The 19,893-nt window shown below is 61.1% G+C and overlaps 1 protein-coding gene across 1 annotated transcript in view; it reads right to left on the bottom strand.

Moving 5' to 3' along the window:
* Positions 1-19,893, bottom strand: part of LOC117641286 (inactive dipeptidyl peptidase 10) — a 57,015-nt gene that overhangs the window by 13,076 nt on the left and 24,046 nt on the right. The window contains exons 2-3 of the mRNA XM_034378470.1: positions 14,989-15,028; positions 2,762-3,174 (exon numbers count right to left, since the gene is read on the bottom strand). Coding sequence (XP_034234361.1) covers positions 2,762-3,174; positions 14,989-15,028 — 453 coding nt within the window. The remainder of the gene's footprint in view (positions 1-2,761; positions 3,175-14,988; positions 15,029-19,893) is intronic.

Below are 19,893 nucleotides of genomic sequence, written 5' to 3'. Positions count from 1 at the left end.
GTCACCGCTTTGCTTCCGCTGGCCAAACAAACTACACCCCTCTTCAGCGCGCGCTCTCATGCGGGGCTTGGAATTATTTGCAGTGCCCCAGAAAGGCACACAACAAAAAACAAAATGACATAAAAAATAAAGGTAAAATATATTGACAGACATGCGTCGGGCATGTGGCTGCCCTCTGCTTTCGAAAGGTAATATTACCTTTTACTGGCAAGCGGCTGGCCTCTGCTTCAAAAATAGAATATTTTTATTTTCATCATGCAGAGCTAATCTTTGCTGCCGAAAGGCAACATTTTCCCACCTCTTTGACCTGATAAAGCTCTTCCATCAATTAATTCTTGAAGAAAGAGAAAAGAAAAAGAAAAGTTGCCGGTCTATCTATCCTACTGCCGAGGCAGTAGTAGTTGAGCTTGAGGGCCCTGTACTTCTTTTTTCTCTTTTTTCTCTTTTTTTCTGTCAGCTCTAAGACAAGGGAGAGGGGGGGGGGGAGCAGAGCAACAGTACGAAGCCCTGCTCTTGTCTCCAGAGGGATCCCGACACAATAGCCGCTAATCACCCATCATCTCCTACGCACTTCCTTCTCCACCCTTCCCTCCCCCACCCTTCCCCCTTCCCCTCTTTCTCGCGCGTGAAATCCCTTCCGGGCCCGCAGCAGACTCGAGCAGGCGTATCCCCTGTACACTCTTATCTCGCCGGCAAACTCTTTTCTTGATATTTGCTGGAGCCGCTGGAGCCTGCTGCTGCCTGCCCGGGGGGTCCGCGCGCCAGCCAGCGAGCCAGCGAGCCAGGCTAGGCAGGCAGGCAGGCAGCCAGCCAGCAGCCGGCCAGCATCGCGGCACAAGCTGGCGCGGCTGGCAGCAAGTGAATGTTGCTGGTGACAAAGGCAGGCCGCTACGGCGGAGAGTGAAATCGTCGGAAGCTTACAAGCACTGGAGCGGCAATCGCACAATCTGCCCTAGGCCGTGAGTCGGCTATGGCTGGCTGGCTGTAGCGTGATGGCCGGGAATGGCGCGTCTGCCCGCGTCCGCATCGCCTAGAGCCTCCAGCAGCCTCAGCACCCCAGGCAGCCTTAGCAGACCAGGCGCTCACGCGAGCGTCAGACGCAGGAGCAGCAGCAGACAGCAGCGCAGGATTCAGCCCCTCGATCGCGGCACAAGCTGGCGCGGCGTGGCAGCGAAGTGAAATTGTTGCTGGTGAAAAGGCGAGGCCGCTCGGCGGAGAGTGGGGCGAAATCGTCGGAACGCTTACAAGACACTGGAGCGGCATATCCGCCAAACAACCTCCCCCTCCTGCCCCATAGCCCGCCCGTGAGTCGGCTATAGCGTGGCGTGGCGTGGCGGGGTGTAGCGTGATGGCCGGGGAATGGCGTCACCGATCTCGCCCGCGTTCCGCATCTCGCCGCCTCCAGCAGCCTCCAGCAGCCCTCCAGCAGCCCTCCAGCAGCCCTCCAGCCAGCCTCTAGCAGCCTCCACCCCAGTGGCGTGCGCAAAGGGGGGGGGAGGGGGGGGGGGGGTAAAGGGGGGTCATGCCCCCCCTTTGGCCACTAGAAAAAGGGCCCGCCGGGAAAGGGTAAAAGGCAATTGCCCGTCTTACCCCATTTTTTTGCTCATTTTTTTTCAAAAAAAAAAACCCAACTTTCACCTTTTCGTTTTTTAAAATTTTCGATTAAAAAAACCCATTTGACAACTGGAAGCTTTAAAGAAATCACTATAAACCCTTGGGGGAAAAATGGGGGGGGGTGGGGGTGGGGAGGGTTTTTAAAAAACGAGTAAAAAACGGGGTCCAACCTTAAATTTTCCAAAAATTTAAAAAAAATGGGCCTTTTTTTGGTTGTGGGGTAGGGCATTTTAAAAAATTTTTCGGGGAATCCCCCCCCCCCCTTTTTTTGCGAGCCCCCCCAACCTCTAAACGGGTAAAAAACTTAAAAAAAAGGGTCTTTCCCCCTAAAGGAAAACTTAAGCCGGGAAAGGGGCATTAAATTTTTCAAAATTTTCCCATTTACCCCCCCTAAATTTTGCCCGCAAGGGAAAAAAAGGAAACCCCTCTTTTTTACCCTTTTTTTCCAGAGCCTCCAGCCAGCCTCCAGCCAGCCCCCAAACCAGCCTCCAGCAGCCTCCAGCAGCCATCCAGCCTCTATCCGCCGGCCCAGGCCCCCCCCCCCCCCCGGGGGGGCCCCCACTCGCCCCGCCGGGGAGGGCCCCCCCCCGGCCCCACGGGGGGAAATCCGCCCCGACACCCCCCAAGGCCTCCGGGGCGGAAACCCCCCTTTGGGCCAAACCCCCGACCCGAAAAGGGGGCCGGTCCGAATGACGCGCCCAACCGGGGCCGCGCGCCGGATAAGGGTGGGCCCCAACCCCCTTGCCGCGTTTTCGGCGGCAACCCGCGGGCCCCCCAGAAACGGGCGCTCCCCCTCGAATGCCCCGCGCTTTCTTTATTTTTTCAGGGCTCCCGGGGGCCCCCGCCGGAAAAGGAGGAGTGGCGGCCCCGAGGTAGGCCCCCATTGGGCCCCCCCTGGTACCAGCCCGGCACCACCGCCCGGTGGCACCGCCAGAAAGGGGGCTCCCCCATCGCACCCCGCAGGGTAGGCCCCGATCCCCGGAATTGGGTATGGCAAACCCGTGGGCTGGCCACCCCCAGGAGGCCACCGAGGGCGGCTACCGCCATCGGCTAGGCTACCGCCATCGGCTAGGCCACCGCCATCGGCTAGGCTACCGCCATCGGCTAGGCCACCGCCATCGGCTAGGCCACCGCCACGAATACTGACCAGGGTGTGGTTGCTGACGAGCAGGGTGGCGTTGTTGGTGTGGGTGTCGAGCACGGACAGCGCGCCGTCGTCCGCCTGGTAGACGAGGTGCGTGCTGTCCACCCAGGCGGGCGGCAGCCTCTGGCTGGACAGGTCCCCGGCGAGCAGCTCCTCCAGGCGCATGCGCCGCCCGGACCAGTACAGCAGCTCGTCCACGTAGCCCAGCAGGTAGATGGCGGTGACGATGCCCGAGATGACCAGGCCGATGACCAGCAGCGAGAAGATGATGCTGCGCCAGTTGTGGCCTTCGCCCGAGCCCGGGTACAGCAGCTCCTGCGACACGAGGGTCGGCGTCAGGGACAGGCCTCGGGGACAGGCAAGCTTGCTCGGAGGACCGGCTTGTAAATCTAGCCGTATTTTAGGGCATGAAGTGACTTAATTTTGAATTCAAGGTTTATTTCGAACATAAAATACTGAATTGAAAACGTGGTTTTGGTTCCACGACTTTTTCCTCCTCCAGCAGGCTTACCATGTTCGGGTTACTGGTACATGCGTCTATGAGTACGTTAATTCGAGCATTGTGAACTGTTTGTTCTAGTGTGATTACATGTGTGCGAAGAAACTAGTCAAATTGTTACGGCTACTGGAAAAATGTTAAAAGTTGGTTGCACTGTTTCCTAATGTATGTTTCCGTGAGTTGCTCGTGGTTGTTGCATGGAGCGCGTTTTAAGTGAGTGACTGCAGTGTTTAACTTTGCTCCTCGCGCGAGGACGAAAAAAAAGGGTATCGCGGCGCCAGTATTCGAAGCCAAGACCGACCGCGGGCCGCGAGCCCATCCAGCCCCCCGCCCCTCCGCCCCGGGCCGACGGCGGCCTTTGCTATGCTGATTGTGAAGCATTGTGCCGACAGCCCGCATTGTCGCCGGCCGGCCCATAATTTGGCGCGCATAGTCCCTAGTCCCCGTAGTCCCCGTGGTCCCCGTGGTCCGCGGGTTCAGACAGCTACGCCGCGGTGCGCCGCGGGACAATGCACGCGTCAAAATAAACAACAACAATTAAGCCACCGGAAGTGGTCCGGGTGGACTGCAGCAACACGCCCCCGGGGCCCACGCGCCCCCCCCGCCCCGCCCCGCCCCCCCCCCCCCGCCCCGCCCCGCCCGCCCCCCCCCGCGGCAGAGGCGAGGCCTTCACGCAGCGCCCCGCGGCTCGCGCCCCGCTGCTCGCGGACCGCGGACTCGTCGGGCGGAAAATGGAGAATCGATCAGAGGCTCGGATAAGTTGGCCTGGCGGAGAGAGAAAGGGCCGCAAGGGCCGCACACCCGTATCTTTGCTTTGGCAAAGGGAGCGAAGGGATTCCGGGCCGCGGGCGGCGGACGTAGCTGCCTACTTGCCGGCCTCCTCGGCCTCCACGGCCCCCTCGGCCGCCGCTGCGGGTGAAGGGACAAGATGAAATTAAGACGGCAAAGGGAGGCCGCCCCACCCCGCCCCCCCCCACCCCACCCTGCCCCGCCCTTTGCTTGTTTGACACCCTCGTTATGGGGCACGCCCAGGCCCGGAGCCGCCGGGACTCGAACCTCGAACCCGTGCGTCGCGAACCAATAACGCGCTCAAAATGGATTTCGCCGCATCGCGCCCGGCCAAGGTCTCGGCCTCGGCCAGGAGGAGGCCGTGCGGGCCGCGGCAGTCTTACAAGCCGCCCACCTCGGACCATCCCGCATTGGACGCATTCCAGCACTTCCAGGCAGAGATTGATTCGTTATTTTACGCGGAGCCATCATCTGGGAAAAACCAAAGTCGACTAAAAAAAAAGCCCGATGTAAATGTCTGCGTCATGCCGGTTTTCACTTTTGGGTCAGAGCGAAAAAAACCAAAAAAACAAGGCAAAGAAAGTCGAACACAAAAACGGACGCCACTGATGGCCGACGATGACTGATGAGCCCCCTTTGGGGGGCCCCTGTTTGCTGCTTGCTGCTTGCCCCGCGAGGCCCTCGGCCTCGGCCCTCGGCAGCAGCCCCGTGTAATCTGGCCGCAAGCGAGGAAGCGTGCATGCTGCCATTGTAGTGCCCCCCCCCCCCCAATGCCGAACCATTCATCGCGAGGCTGGGGAGCGCAGACTGGCCGGCAGACTGCCTGTCACGCTGCGGCTCCTTCGCACGCGTCATTAACCGCCTTGTTTGCTCCGCAGTCACTTTAAAAAAGTCTTTGCAGTTGTTGTTGTTTTTTGTTTATATAAAAAAACACGTGATTGTGAACTTTTCCACTACGGCCGCGCGCGTCTTCGGTCACAGATCTGATTTAAAACGCGCGCCCCACACTAAAAACAAGAGTTCTTTCCTAACATTTGTATACAAAATCTATCATTAACACTTTTTTTTTTTTCAGTGCAGTGCTGCTGCCTTTGCATCCCTAGGCCGACCCCACACCCCCCCCCGGGAATTTGGGGAATTGGCAACCCCGCCCCTGCCCAGGGGACCGGGGGGGGGGGGGGGAAGAAAACCAAAATGTCCCGAAGGTTCCGAGTGAGCCGAAACGCCCGCCGCCCAAACGGGGCCCCGGGGGCCCCCCGCCCCCAGAAAAACCCCCGGGAGCCCTTTCGTGCCGGGGGCAAACCCCCGCCCCTGGCGCCCCGGGGCGCCCCAGAGGGCCCCCCAAAGGGTGCGCCCAAAACCCCTTTCCGGAACCAAAGGGCCGCCGAGCCCCCGTTGGGGCGCGCCCGGGCCCCCCTCCCCCGTGCTGCCCCTACAAAATGCCCCCCCCCCCCCAAATGGGGGGAACAGCCCCGTTTACATCCCCCGAGTTTTGGCGGGGGGTTAAAAAAAGGGTAAATTTCCCCCCGGGGAAAATTTTTTCCCCCCCCCCCCAACGGCAACGGAACCCTTTTTTGGGCCCCTGCCCCCCAACCCCCCGGGCTGGGAATTTAGGGAATGGGGAAGGGCCCGAAGGCCCCGGGGCCCCTTTTGGGGGAAAAAATGGGCTTAATTTCCGAGGCATGCACTCAGGGTTAAAACTATTCCAAGCATTTCCCCTTTTACCCGTCCCTCACCCCATGAGTGCAAAAAGGCCAAACGTTCAATCATTCAAGTTTCCTTGGAAAGATCCTGTGTGGTAATCTTTCGTGCGAAAACGTCAGATAAAACTCCTTTTTTTTCAAAAGGGGAGATTTTCGGGGAAAAGGTTTAAAACAAAACAACCACAAAATGCTGCTCGCTGGGGGAAAAAAGGGGCATCAGGGCGGCAGTGCAAATTTTGGGGGTAGGAACCATTTCATCGGGGCTACACTCAAAAAAAAATTAGCAAAACCTGCTTTCTAAAAAGAGAGGGGCCTCCGTCATGGTGAAAAAAAAAAAGAAAAATAAAAAATTAAGTTGCACAATAAAAAGTCAATTTAGGAGAAACCAAAAATGGCAAGAAGGGCGGAGAAAAACTCTAAACCCGGCAAATATAAAAATACAAAAAAAAAAAATCGGCTGCCGTTCCCGGGAGCCGGCCATCAGGGGCCCGTTTGGGGGCCCCCCATCCGGGTAGGAAGCCCCGGAGTTCCTACACTAAAGGGGTTACAGGGGGGGGTTTTCTCGCAAAAAAACTGCTTTCCGCGTGTCCCTTTTAAGCAAAGGGATTGTTTTTTAGCCCATAACCCAACCCGGCCGACCTTTCAGGAACCAATTTGAGCAAAAGGGCAAGGAGCAAAAGCCAATTTTAAAAAAAGGTAATAGGAGGAAAAAATGGTTGGGGAAACCCCCAGGCCCCAAAATTGTTTTCTGGTTGTTGGGCCCCCGGTTTCCTTTTTCCCGCGGAGGGTTTTTTCGTCAAAAAAGCCCCCCCAAATGGTTTTAAGGAAAAGGGCTTTTGGGACCCCAGAACAAGTTTTCGGGGGAAAGGGGGAAAAGGGCCGAGGGAAGGCGGGGCCGGGCAAAAGGGCTCTGGGGGCCTGCCAAAGGGGCGGGGGCCGGGGGGGCCGGCGGGGGGGGATCCGAAAAGGCCCGGGGCAAAGGGGGGGAAAAACCCCCGGGGGAACCCCCCCCCCCCCCCCCCCCCGGCCCGGCCTTTGGGGGGGGGCCGATATACTGGAGTGCGGACGAAGGCACTTGCAGTGTACTGGAGTCGTCATGCAGGTCATGCTGATGTGGCCGGCAGTCGCCAACGTGCCCGCTGCGGAACCAACCTTGGAACCAACCTTGGAACCAACCTTGGAACCAACCTTGGAACCAACCTTGGAACCAACCGGACCGACTGGCGCGTCTTCAGAGTGACTGTCACACGGAACGTGACGCCGCGCGCCAGGGCTCGTGACACGTCACGTGACACGCAACGTGACGGGCAGTGTGACGAAAGCAAAACTCGTTGAGCGTCACTTCTGCGTTGGAGGTGATCATCATCAATCGTGCATTGAGAGGAAACTTAAAGAAAAACACGCAGCTTAAAAATATCTCCGAAATTGAAATCTCTAGCCCCGTGCGTGCGTGTGACGTGACGTCGACGAGCACGGCGCCCTTGTCGGTTGGTTTCGCAGCGGTTCCCGTTGACCGCCTTTCGTCTGAGGTATAAACCGAGCCATGCAACAACAGCGGTGACAGTTCCCGTCGTGCTCGGGCCTCGGAGTCCTGCCCTCGACCCCCCAGCCTCCGGCCTCCGGGCGACTTGGGCCTCTTCGTGACATCGACCTTTTTCTTTTTAAAGGGAAGTGATAATTACCACAAAACTTCCAGGTGCAACATTTATGCTCGTTGATTTGCAGAGATAGGGCCGAAAGCTGCACTCGTTTCTGCCGAGCCGCGTCATCCTGGACACGCCACACGTCGGCGGCCTCGGCGGCCTCGGCGGCCTGGACACGGGCCGGCCGCGCCACGGCGCGCCGCGCCGCGCCAGAGCAAACTCCAATTTTCAGGACAACAAAGTAAGTTAAAAGAGAGGAAACAGGGTCTGGCGCCGCAGTGGGACCGCAGTGGCAGAAAAAGGGGAAAAGGACGAATGCCCTCCCCCACCTCCTCCCCCGTCTCCCCCCCCCCTCCCCCCGCCCCTCCGCGGCCGCCGCATTCAACGGGGCAATGTCGCTCCAACTCTCTGCAGCTCTGCAGCTCCCGGTCCCGTCCCGACTCGTTAGAGCAGCCGAAGATGGTCGGGTTGCAGGACATTTGCTGCGGGGAACTTGGGCGGCGACGACGCGCAGCTTTGGAAGGCAAATCGTAGGACGGGCTGCGGCCGAGGTTCGAACCACCGTCGGCGACGTGCGTCGACACCGACACCTCACGCCTCGCGGCTTCTGGTTGGCGGCGCCGCTGCGGACGCTGCGGGGGACACCGCCGGACCAGCCGGACGGCGGGGCGGGGCGGGGTGGGGTGGGGCGGGGCGGGGTGGGGCGGGGTGGGGGCACCTAATTGCATGCTCATGCATAACCCATGGCGCACTCTGGTGGTACTTAATCGAACTATTAGTCCGAACGCGTGGCCGGGGCGGGGCGGGGCGGGGCGAGGCGGGGCGGGGCGGGGCGAAGCGGGGCGGGGTGGTGCGGTCGCCGCGTTCGCAGCCCGGCGGGCTGATTCGCCAATATAGAGTAGTGAGTGGGGTGGCCGGGCTTGGCCGCCAATAACCAGCAGATGATCCAAATAAGGCGCCGCGCGCACGAGAGCTGGTGCGCTACACTGCGGCAAAGCAACAACAACTGCTGTTTGTTCTCTCTCGTTTCGCGTTTGTTAATTGTTTGCTCTATCGAGAACGGTCGGCGTGCGGGAATAAGTTCACGCTGGGAATAAAACTGCACCGCGCGGCGAACGCAGGCATTATCACGCTGTGTGCACTGCGGACGCGGGGGCGACGCGGGGGCGGCGGCGAGACACCATTACTCGCCGATCGGGTTTATTTCTGACGGGGCCGGAGGAACGACGGCAGGAAGGCTGTTCGCCTTATCTTTTACTGGTGCAACGAGTCACACGAAGGTCAGCCGAGCAATATCAAGCCGTCCCATGTGGATGGCTAGGCCGAAATGTGGGCGTGGAGTCGGGGGGGGGGGATTCCCCCCCCTCCCCTCCCTTCTCCACGCCATCAGTGGGGAGGTGCGGGGCGCGGAGTTTGAATCAATTTGTGTAAAGTGAGATTGAAGCGCTTCCTTCTTCCTTCCCGACGGGACGCGTCAACAACACCGGGAAACAAAAGCAAGGAAGAAAAAAGAGAACAGGAAATTGGCGCGGAAAATTGGACAAAGAAACACTGCAGCAGCAGCGGCAGCGTGCGCGGGCAGAAGTAACAAAAAAATACAACATAAAAATCGAAATCGAAAGCACCCGCGAGGTGCAGAGGGAAACGGAACTAGATGAACACGGAAAAAAGGAATTCGTTGACCCAACGAAAAAGTACGTTGATTCCGTGATAACCGAAAAAAATTGTTTGAGTAACGAAAAGTTTGTTCGCGTAACGAATAATTTGTTGGTACGACGAACAATTCGTTGGCGGAGCAAAAAAGTTAGTTGAAGTGACAAAATCATGACTATGTTCCTTTGGCGGATCTTTTGGTTGCGCTAACAGATTGCTAGTTTTGCCAACAAAAACTTTGTTACTCAAACAAAGTTTTTGTAACTCCAACAAAGTTTTTCGGTTGTCACGGAATCAACGCACATTTTCGTTGGGTCAACGAATTCCTTTTTTCCGTGAACAAGAAGAATGAGCAGAAGGAGGAGAAGCGGGAAGACCAGGCGAAGACTGACTCGGGTGGGCGGTGCGGCATGTTGAGGGAAACATCGACAAAGAGGCCGTGGGGAGTTATGGCACAATCACCACGAAGGGGAGGGGCGGGGCGGGGCGGGGCGCCGGGGCGAACGGGGTGTAACACGTGCTGGCTGAGACAAGACGACTGCCAAGGCCGCCACCCGAAAATGAAAAATGACAGCGGCTGGCTGGAAAATTCGCCCCCACGTCACGGGCGCCACGATCCCCGAGACCAGCGCCACCTCGGCGTCGTGTCTCACGCGGCCGACGCCGCCACCACGCCAATGCCACGCATTCCTTTCGGTGGTATCTTTTTTTCCCCGAAAAATAATAAAAACACTCTGCGGGCGGCGCTTCGTTTCTTTTCCCACGCAGTCCCTCCCCGTCGTCGTCGGGATGGTGATTGTGTAGGAGGAAAAGGATCGTGTCGTTTCGCAGGGCGGGGCGGGGCGGGGCGGGCAATGGGGAGGACCCGCAGCGACCCGCCTCTAGCAGTGGGGTGGCGATGGGGGTCGCATCGCTTGCGGACCGGGACCTTGAGTTAGACCGTTGGCCAAGGCAGCCAGGGCAGCCAGGGCCCGGGCGGCGCAGCAGCGCTGGCCCCGTGGAGGTCGGCAACCCGCCGTGCGCTGCCGTCGCCCCGCCCCGCCCCGCCCCGCCTTTACATGGCGCCAACAGACTGCTCCGCGGCTCAGCGCCAGCAGAAGGGAGAAGTAAACTGAATGGCTGCGCGATGCTGCGATCTCATAAGCACACCATTTGGCCACTCGGGCATTGCGCGCTTTTGTCCCTGCGGTCTTGTTCTTGTTGTTGGCCTCTATCGGTCTTGTTGTTGTTGTTGTTGTTGTTGTTGTTGTTGTTGTTGTTGACGTTGCCGGAGCAGTCACCTGCCTCTGTTCCGTGACCGAGCGTCGTAGCATCAGCCTAATTCAATAATGCGCTATCAAAAGGTTTGCCCCGCCTGGCTCCGCGCCCCGCCGCCGCGCCCCTCAATCCACCGCAGCCCTGCGACCCCTCCCCTTCCACCCCTCCCCTAATAAGGGCGCCTCCGTAAATCACGAGAGCTGACGGGACAGGCATGATTCTTCTTGGGAGACAGAGGAAAAAGAAGGCGGCGGTGAGGACGACCGAGCAGGAGGAGGAGAAGGAGAGGGAGAGAGGAGGAGAGGGAGAGAGGAGGAGAGAGAGGGAGGAAGAGAGGGAGAGAGGAGGAGAGAAGAGAGGAGGAGAGGGAGAGAGGAGGAGGGGGAGAGAGGAGGGGGAGAGAGGAGGAGAGGGAGGGAGGAAGAGAGGGAGAGAGGAGGAGAGGGAGAGAGGAGGAGAGGGAGGGAGGAAGAGAGGGAGAGAGGAGGAGAGAAGAGAGGAGAGGGAGAGAGGAGGAGAGGGAGAGAGGAGGAGGGGGAGAGAGGAGGAGAGGGAGAGAGGAAGGACATTCTTCTGGCCGTTATGTGGGGCGAATGGAAGGCTTGATTGTCACAGCCGAACGGGGAATTTGCGCCGGAAATAGAGACTTTGTTCTGCTGCTTTCCTGTGCGGTCGCCTCGGGCTGGCCTAGCCTGGCCTCGGCGGCGGTCTGCCCTGCACGGCCCTGCCGTCTGTCCTTGCGGCCTTGCTGCCTTGCTGCCTTGCTGCCTTGCTGCCTTGCGGCCTTGCTGCCTTGCTGCCTTGCTGCCTTGCTGCCTTGCGGCCTTGCGGCCTTGCTGCCTTGCTGCCTTGCTGCCTTGCTGCCTTGCTGCCTTGCTGCCTTGCTGCCTTGCGGCCTTGCTGCCTTGCTGCCTTGCGGCCTTGCTGCCTTGCTTGCCTTGCTGCCTTGCGGCCTTGCTGCCTTGCTGCCTTGCTGCCTTGCTGCCTTGCGGCCTTGCTGCCTTGCTGCCTTGCTGCCTTGCCCTTGCTGCCTTGCGGCCTTGCTGCCTTGCTGCCTTGCGGCCTTGCTGCCTTGCTGCCTTGCGGCCTTGCTGCCTTGCTGCCTTGCTGCCTTGCTGCCTTGCGGCCTTGCTGCCTTGCTGCCTTGCTGCCTTGCCCTTGCTGCCTTGCGGCCTTGCTGCCTTGCTGCCTTGCGGCCTTGCTGCCTTGCTGCCTTGCGGTCGTCGCGGAGGGGATGATACACCGGCCTTGGTGGCCCTGGCGGCCTCGGCGGCCTCGGCGGCCTGGGCCCGTCCCGCGTCATACATTTTCAGATGTTTTAAGGACGGCCTCTTTTTTCCAGTGCGCATGCGCGGCACACACGCAGTCGGCTCGAGGCTGTCAACCGAGATAGAGATGGATGGAGAGCGACCTCTCTCTCTCTATTTCTCTTCTCTCTCCCTCGGACGGCCCGCCAGGCCTCGCATTTTATGAGGAGTCACTCCTCGAAGGAAGGGGAGGGCGGGAAGGTGTTGTGATCTGAGGTGATCTAAGCCCCCAGGGCTCCCCGGGGGCCTCGGTGGAGGAGGCCAAGAGGCCCCGCCCGGTCAGAGGCCGAGGCCGGGGCCGGGACGGAGCGACGGTGCGTTCAAGTGCGGCGGCGAGGCCTTGGGGGAGGACTTGGGGGAGCAAGCCTCGGCGAAGACCTTGCAGTGCAAGGCGGGCTAACAACCTCATTCCTCATAGGGACCGCTACATCCACGGCACTGCCACGCTCGCTTGCCTCGGCCTGCCTCGTCCTGCCTCGTCCTGCCTCGGCCGCCGCGATGCCTCCGCCGTCCCATTTGCCTCTATTTCCGCTTCCGTTCGGCGTCTCTCTCTTTCGCCCATTCCTCGCGGGCTGCGGGCCAATGATTCCGAGCTTCGTCGCTGTCTCTCTCGCACCCCGACGAAACGCCTTCGAGTGAGAGGGAGAAGGAGCGACGAACCACTATTCGGAATGAGCGCGCTGCGATACGACATGCTGGAAACAAACCGGAGCCCCGCCCCGCCCCGCCCCGCTACAAGCGGCACTCTGTCTGGAGTCAACTCGATTTTGCGGGCGGAGACATTCGAGCCACCCATTTTCCCGAAACGCCATGACAGTAAATTGGCAGTTTTCTTCCATTCAATCCATTTTTTTTTAAATTGCGGGGAGGGTTCTTCCTTGTTTTGGGGAGGGGCGGTCGGGGCGGGGGGCGAGTGTCGCAATGCGTTGCAGGAAGGACGACGCGACTTGGGGCTCCTCAAAAAGGGGCGGCGGAGTGGAGCCGCACTGCTGCAGGGGAATCAAAGGCAAGCCTGGCTGGGCAAATAGTGTGGAAATGGAATGCAAATAGTCCGGAAGTCCGGAAGACGCGACTGAAAGCCTGCCGATTTGCCGAAGGCCCCGCCGCGGCACGCCCCCCCCCCGCTCATCTGACGTTTCATTCTCACATAAACACGGAAAGCAATTTAGCGTTGCTTTTTGTTCTTCGCGGTTCTTCATGCCGGGAAGAACCGCGAGGTAGCGCAGCACAGCGGTGCTAACCTGTTGCTATTAAACCGGCCAAAGTGATTCACGGGGCGACTGCCTAATTCCCAGCTCGCCAGCTCGCCTCCGTTATGCCCTGCTCGCGTGACCGCTCTCGGCCGCGCCTTGCTGCGTGCGCCGTGCCGTGCCGTGCCGTGCCGTGCCGTGCCGCGCCGTGCCGCGCCGTGCCGTGCCGCACACCGAGCCCGCTCTGACATTTACCGCGCGAAAGGGTAGCGGCGTACACACAAGGCAGGCGCGCACGGCTCGGCCACGCCGGCGGCGCTGGAGCCGGCAATGACTTTATCATGGTCTCGGACGGCACGGCGACGTCGCGCAGGGCGCGGCAGGGCGCGGCAGGGCACGGCAGGGCGTGGCAGGGCGTGGCAGGGCACGGCAGGGCGTGGCAGGGCGTGGCAGGGCGTGGCAGGGCGTGGCAGGGCGTGGCAGGGCGTGGCAGGGCACGGCAGGGCACGGCAGGGCGTGGCAGGGCGTGGCACGGCGCGGCAGGGCGCGGCAGGGCGTGGCACGGCGTGACACGGCGCCGAGTGCAGCACCGCGTCGTCCTCGGACTCCGCGTCCCCGGACTCGACTTGGCGGATCGTAAACGGAGGTGCAAAAGGTCACGCCGCAGCGCAGAGAGCGCAGCAGTAAAAGAGCTGGCAGCGCGGCGCCTTCATTCGCCGCACGCCGAGCAAGGCGGCCCGGACCGAGCTGGCGACCAAGGCGGCGCCGACCGAGCTGGCGACCAGGGCGGCGACGAGCGCGACCAGGCGTGCAGGTGCCGCCGGGAACTCCCATCCGGTTCCGCCGCTTTGAAGGCCGGCGGCGGGGAGGTGGCCCAGCAAGTGGCGCAGTCCTTCGGTCCTTCGGCCCTTTCGGTCCTTCGCTTGGCGTAATTAGCCAGGGCCTCCAGGGCCAGGCCGGCCAGGCCCGAGGCAGCCAGCCGCCGTCCCCGGCCCCGCCCGGCTTTCGAGGAGGTGGCCCCAAAGCATGTCCCGTCGACGTTTCCGCCATAGAAGGGTTCCAAAGGAGAGGGGCGGAGGAGGGGCGAGTGGGCCGGGCGAGCCTACCGTTCCCCGGTGCGGCGGCATGGGTGACCAAATGAGAAAGATCAGTGGCGTAGAAAAAACGCGGCGGCGGATCCGGTGGGAAAACTCCTCGCGGAATGTAATATTTGAGAAAGGGAAGACAGGGGGTGGGGACCTCTAGGCCTCTATCCCCGCTCGGCTGTCCGTCCGGCCGCTGCGACGTGATACTGGCGCGAGACGTGCGTTCGGAGTGGATCGTCGTGGGCCATTGACGGCTTCCGGATTGAGTCTTGTCGTGTCGTAGTCTCGTCGGACGTACGTCGGAAGAGTGCCGCGTCGTACCCTCCATCCATGTTCGGGCCGCCCGAACTTTTCCCGTGGGTCGAAGAGAATAGATGAACGCCTGTGTCTCTTCGCTTGACTTTGTGACAAGGCACTTGGCACGCCATGTGTACGAGGGATGTCATGGGACCAGTACACCATGCAAACCAGACACCATGGAATTTTCTCATGGTAAAAGGGGCCAAAAATGAGGGGTGTTTTGGACACCATGGGATTTTGCTTCCCATGCAATCCCATGATGTCCCAGGGCCCCAAAATGGGACCCTCCTTCGGCTTTTGGCTGGGTAATGCCAGGGCCTCCAGGGCCAGGCCGGCCAGGCCCGAGGCAGCCAGCCGCCGTCCCCGGCCCCGCCCGGCTTTCGAGGAGGTGGCCTCCAAAGCATGTCTCCGTCGACGTTCCGCCCATACAGAAGGGTTCCAAAGGAAGAGGGAGCGGAGGGAGGGGCGAGTGGGCCGGGCGAGCCATACCGTTCCCCGGTGCCGTTGACCAAATGAGAAAGATCAGTGGCGTAGAAAAAAACGCGGTGGCGGATCCGGCGGGGAAAACCTGCCTCGCGGGGAAATGTAATATTTGAGAAAGGGAAGACCAGGGGGTGGGGGAGACCTCTAGGCCTCTATCCCCGCCTCGGCTGTCCGTCCGGCCGGGCTGCGCGTGATACTGGGCGAGACGAGAGGGTGCGTTCGGCAGTGGGCTCGTCGTGGGCCATTGACGGCTTCCGCGAATTTGAGTCTTGTCGTGTCGTAGTCTCGTCGGACGTCGTCGGAAAGGTGCCAGCGTCGTACCTCTGTCGCGTATCCAATGTGCGGCCGGCCAAGAACGTACCTGCAACAAGAAAGAGTAGAATTAATATTTATGCTCTGTAGGAGGACCCTCTTTGGGTTCTTGCCACCCTTAGCAGCAATGCGCTGTTTCCGTGTCGATTTGTTTTCAAATCGGCCTCTGTATCTGTGTTGCCGGGTGTTGTGAAAGGTGTGCTGTTTGTGCGTGCGCCTGTGTGTGCGAGGGAAAGGGAGAGAGAGAAGAGAGAGAGAGAGAGAGAGAGAGAGAGAGAGAGAGAGAGAGAGAGAGAGAGAGAGAGAGAGAGAGAGAGAGAGAGAGAGCGTGAAAGGGGCGGGGTGGATAGAAGAGGCCAAACGACACGGGGCGGTGCGGTTCTGTTTTCGGTTTCGCAACGATTCATCACCCCCTTCCCTCTGCCCCCTTCCTCCGCCCGCCCCTGTCTCGGATCCTTTCCGACGCCGCCAGCCAGCCCCGCCAGCCCCGCCGGCTCAGAGCACGTTGTCGCCAGGACAGCCCTTTGTGGCCACACATTCCGGCAAGGGGTGCCCCGAGCAGGTGCATGTGCGTGCGTGTGCGTGAGTATGTATCCGTTATAGTGTTCTTTCCAAGTGCGTGCGTGGCGTGCACGCGAGAAGGCGAAAACAATCAAAAGAATGTCCCCACCGATTAACATTTTCATGAAAGCTGGTGGCGGTGCCGGTCTCCCCACTGCAGGGGCTGTCGTCACGCCGTCGGGCTGGCTGCGCTCTGCTCGCTCTGCTCGCTCTGCTTGGCTCTGCTTGGCTCTGCTTCTGTTTTGATTGCCGGGGCCGCCGCCGTGCCGCCGCGCCGCGCCCACCGAGAGTGGTGGCTCAACTTCCCCCACAAATCCACCACCCCATTTCACACCGAGCCTACTTTCACCGGGCGACCCGGGCGGGGCCCGATGCCTGAACCCCCACGCCCCCGCGCCCGCGCCCACCACGGCCGGGCCACCCCACCCCGCCCCACCACCAGGCCCCCCAGGCCCCCCGGGCCCCCCGGTCGTCGTGCTGTTATGCGACTTCAGGCCGACGTCAGCTGTTTTCGGACAGCCCCGTTGTCGTCGTCGCCGGCACTGCCGGCACGAAATGCAGTTATGCTCCGCTTTGCCTGGCTTTGGCTGGCTTTGGCTGGCTTTGCCTCACAGAGGTAGGCAGCCACGTGTTGTCGGCGCCATCGAACCGGTGTCCGTCCATCTGCCTGCATGTCCGATGGTCTGTCTGTCCTTCAGGTGTCTATCAGTGCTGTGTGTCCGCTCCTGTCAGTTCGACGATGATCATGCAGAGAAGGTAAACTGTGGGGCGACAGATGGGAAAACACGCGCAACTTAACGTCACGCCCATCCTAGCCGCCACTGCCTCGCCACTGCCCCAGCCCCGCGGGCGGGCTCGCAACGAGCTCGCTTGCCCTCTCTTCTCTCTCTCTCTCTCTCTCTCTCTCTTACACACACGGCCCACACCATACACGCTCGCCAAGAGTACACAAGCCGCAACAAAAACACACACACTCACACAGAGAGACTCGTTCATATTTGAGAATCGCGTTAGCCAGTACATAGACTGCTCAATCGTCCAGCGCGCCGCTCTGAGGCTCTGAGGCACGACGGAGGGGCTGGCTGGGGCTGGCCAGCCTGGCGAGCACACTCAGACGGAAAACGTCTCTGCCACGCCACGCCGCCCAGCTCGCGATCACAGAATCGCTGTGTCGATGTGGCGGCCCGGCGGCGCGGCCCCGGCGGAGCACAGTGGGCTAGACGACCGGTGGAGGCGGCCAAAACTCAAGACGCTTTTTGAGCTCCAGAGACGGTAAATGGGACTCGAACCGAACGTGTGACCCCACCAATGGATAGCTCTCCGAACGAGGAATCCATTGATGGGGTCACACGTTCGGTTCGAATACCATTCAGCGACTCTGGAGCTCAAAACGCGTCTAGAGTTTTGGCCGCCTCCACGGTCTTCTGGCCCACTGTGCAGAGGGGGCCCGGCCGGCGTGAAGGCCCGGACCATCGCGACGACGCGAGAGCGCTCCGAGAAACAGATACCTCCAATCCCGGCTGTCATGAGGTAGCCCGCAGCCCTGGGGGTCCGGGGTAACAGGGAACAGCCGACTCGAGCAGCACACTGCAGAGAAAGTCCGGAGGGCGAGGGGAAAACGTTACGGATCGAATGAGGCTTGACTGACAGCTTGATTCATCGGAGAAAAAATTGAAGGGCGGGAAGTGAACTACCTTAGCCTCCGCGACCTCGATGTAATCTTGGCCACTCGCCAGCGGTTCGATCCTCGGTCGATATTCACGTTGGCTCTGTTACACGGCCAGCACCGCCGTCCGAACAAAGAAAGCTGCGTGTTAGTGACTCACTTTTATGGAGCGCTGGGCCTCTGACCTGGAAACCATTCATCGTGGATACTCGACGACAGTTAAACGTCCACATATACCCTCGGTCGATATTACATTGCTGCATGATGGGCTACACCGTTAAAACGAGTAATAAAATGAACAAAGGGAGAATCATGCAAGGAAAATGTAGCTCCGAGCATCCGAGGTGACCATGCCACGGCCCCGTGGAACCATGTACAAATGCTGAATACCTGTAATCACAGGTAATCACATCCTTGACAATTACGACATTTTCAAGTTTACATTTTCAATTTCCTTTTAACGTTAAAACGATAAAAATGAAAAGGGATGAATTCATGCAAGGGAAAATGCTACTCCGGCATCAATGTTGGACTCCGAACACAGGTCCTCCATGCCCGAAGTGGGCACATTCACACTTTCGACGGCAGTCGTTTATGGCTCGCGGTCGGTCCCTGCGGAGGTGGCGGCCGAGCCACCCCGGGAGGGGTGGAATTCGGAGTGTCAGCAGGGGGCAGCGTCCGCGCCGCCTTCACCGGCACGTTGCCGCCACCCCCACCACACCCCCTCCTGGGCGATCCTGGAAAAGGGGCAGCGCCTTCTCGGAAGCGGCGGCCGATTCTTGGAAGGTCCGCGCCGACGCCACGGCGCCACGGCCTTGACGGCCTTGACGGCCACGGGGCGCCCCGTCGGGAGCCTCGCAGTAATTACCCCTTTCCATGGCGGCGCAGCCGTCACCCTGGCCATGAAGGCCCGCCATGGAGGCCCAGCCCGGGCCGGGCCCGGTCGAGGGCCTACGCCCCCATTGTCCCCCTGTTGCTGGTGCCGGGCAATCGCGGCGACCCCGGCCCGGCCCGCCGCGGCCCGCCGTCCCAGACAACCCGACCCGTGTCCTCATCCCTTGTCAATCCAGCCCCTCGCCCCCTACCCCCTCCACCGCGCTGCTGCAGTGCGGTGCCGTGGCGGTGCCGTCCAACTATTCGGCGCGAGAATTATTCAAACGGGGAGGCGGAGGATCGCTCTCTCCGCACCGCTCCACGCCACTCCACGCCGCGCCGCCACCGTCGCGACGGCGCAATCATGACTCGAGTGCAAAAAGAGAGGCGAGAGGGAGGGGCGTGGGCGGGCGTGAGATGAAGAGCAACTTCCTGCGTGCGGCGCCGAGGCCGCCGGCGGCGGCGGTGCTGGTGGCGGCGCCGTTGACCACGGCGGAAGGCCCGCGGTCGTTGCGGTGTGCGCGAGGTGTCTGCCAGCCCCACCAGCCCCGCCGGCCCCGCCGGCCGAGACCCGCAGGCAGCATCCATGGAAGCAGGGGCCGGTACTTCCGGCCGCTTCCGCCAGTCCTCACAGACTTGTGATTTATTCGTCCGCCTGGTCGCGGCCGCCGTGGGCGAGGCCCTGTCCGTGGCCGAGGCCCTGCCCGTCCGAGGCCCTGTCCGTGGGCGAGGCCCTGCCCGTGTCCGAGGCCCTGCCCGTCCGAGGTCCTGTCCGTGGCTGAGGCCCTGCCCGTCGTCAGAGCGGCGGGCGGCGGCAGAGTGATGGTCCGTGGCCGGGGCCGGAAGGCTGGCAGGAAGCGGCCCGACGATTAGCCGGCCGCCCATCGGTCCACTGGCTTCGCAGCTTCGCAGCCGCTAGATTCGATAAATCGTTTACAGTGTGCGACCAACCGCGCATCACGCATCGCGTGGCGCGGCGAGCGCCTGCGATAGAGCGGGTAGGCAACCCGGTACACTGCTAGGCGCGGCCGGCCGCTGGGTGGCCTACGCTGCAGGCGTTTTTTCTCGAACTGCCCGGGACTGACTCTGCTGCGTCCGGCGAACTCAAGCGGCTCCAGGCTCCAGTGGAGGAGTCATTTGGCGGGTATTCATAGCACGGCCGGCATGCCTGGCGGTGCCTGGTTGCCTGGCGTACGTACGGAGTACGGCACGGCGGGGCCGAGGGCGCTCTGCTCGCCGGAGTGGCTGGAAGTAAGCATCAAGGGCTAGATGGTATCGCAGGGGTCGGATAGCTTGGCGTTCACTGGCCCGGCAAAGGCCGATGCCAGGCAGGAGGGGGAAAAACTCTGCAGCCCCTACCCTCACTCCCCCCCCCCCCACTCCTTCCCTCCGCCCCCGGCCATCCGCGCTCGCGCGCCGGATATCGGAGATGACTTAACATGTTGCTGCGCGCTGCGCGCTCTCGGCCCAACCACGCGCATGACGTAAGCAGAGCCATCCAATAACCCGAAACGGCGCATACACCACGCACGCGCATGCGTGGGTGTGCGTGCGCGCGCGCGCTGTGAGCCTACTCGTATTCGGGAGAGTTGCATACATCCACCGCGCCGTAAGCACCACAGCTCCGCCCGCCAGCCCCAGCAACCCTTGCAGCCCCTTACCCCCGTTGGCCCGCGTCCAAAAGGGGTGCCTGCTTTACAGGGGGTCGCCCGACCTAGCCGCTTGTCGAAGCCCCTTCACGCCCCTGCCCCTCCCCTCCCGCGTCCCCCTCCCATCCCCGTCCGTGCTCTCAAGTGACGGCCATAATTTCATTT

Source organism: Thrips palmi, unplaced genomic scaffold (genome assembly GCF_012932325.1).
Source record: "Thrips palmi isolate BJ-2018 unplaced genomic scaffold, TpBJ-2018v1 HiC_scaffold_15, whole genome shotgun sequence".
Lineage (NCBI taxonomy): Eukaryota > Metazoa > Arthropoda > Insecta > Thysanoptera > Thripidae > Thrips > Thrips palmi.
The sequence above is the reverse complement of the archived record's forward strand: the minus strand, read 5'-3'. Positions and strand labels throughout refer to the sequence as shown.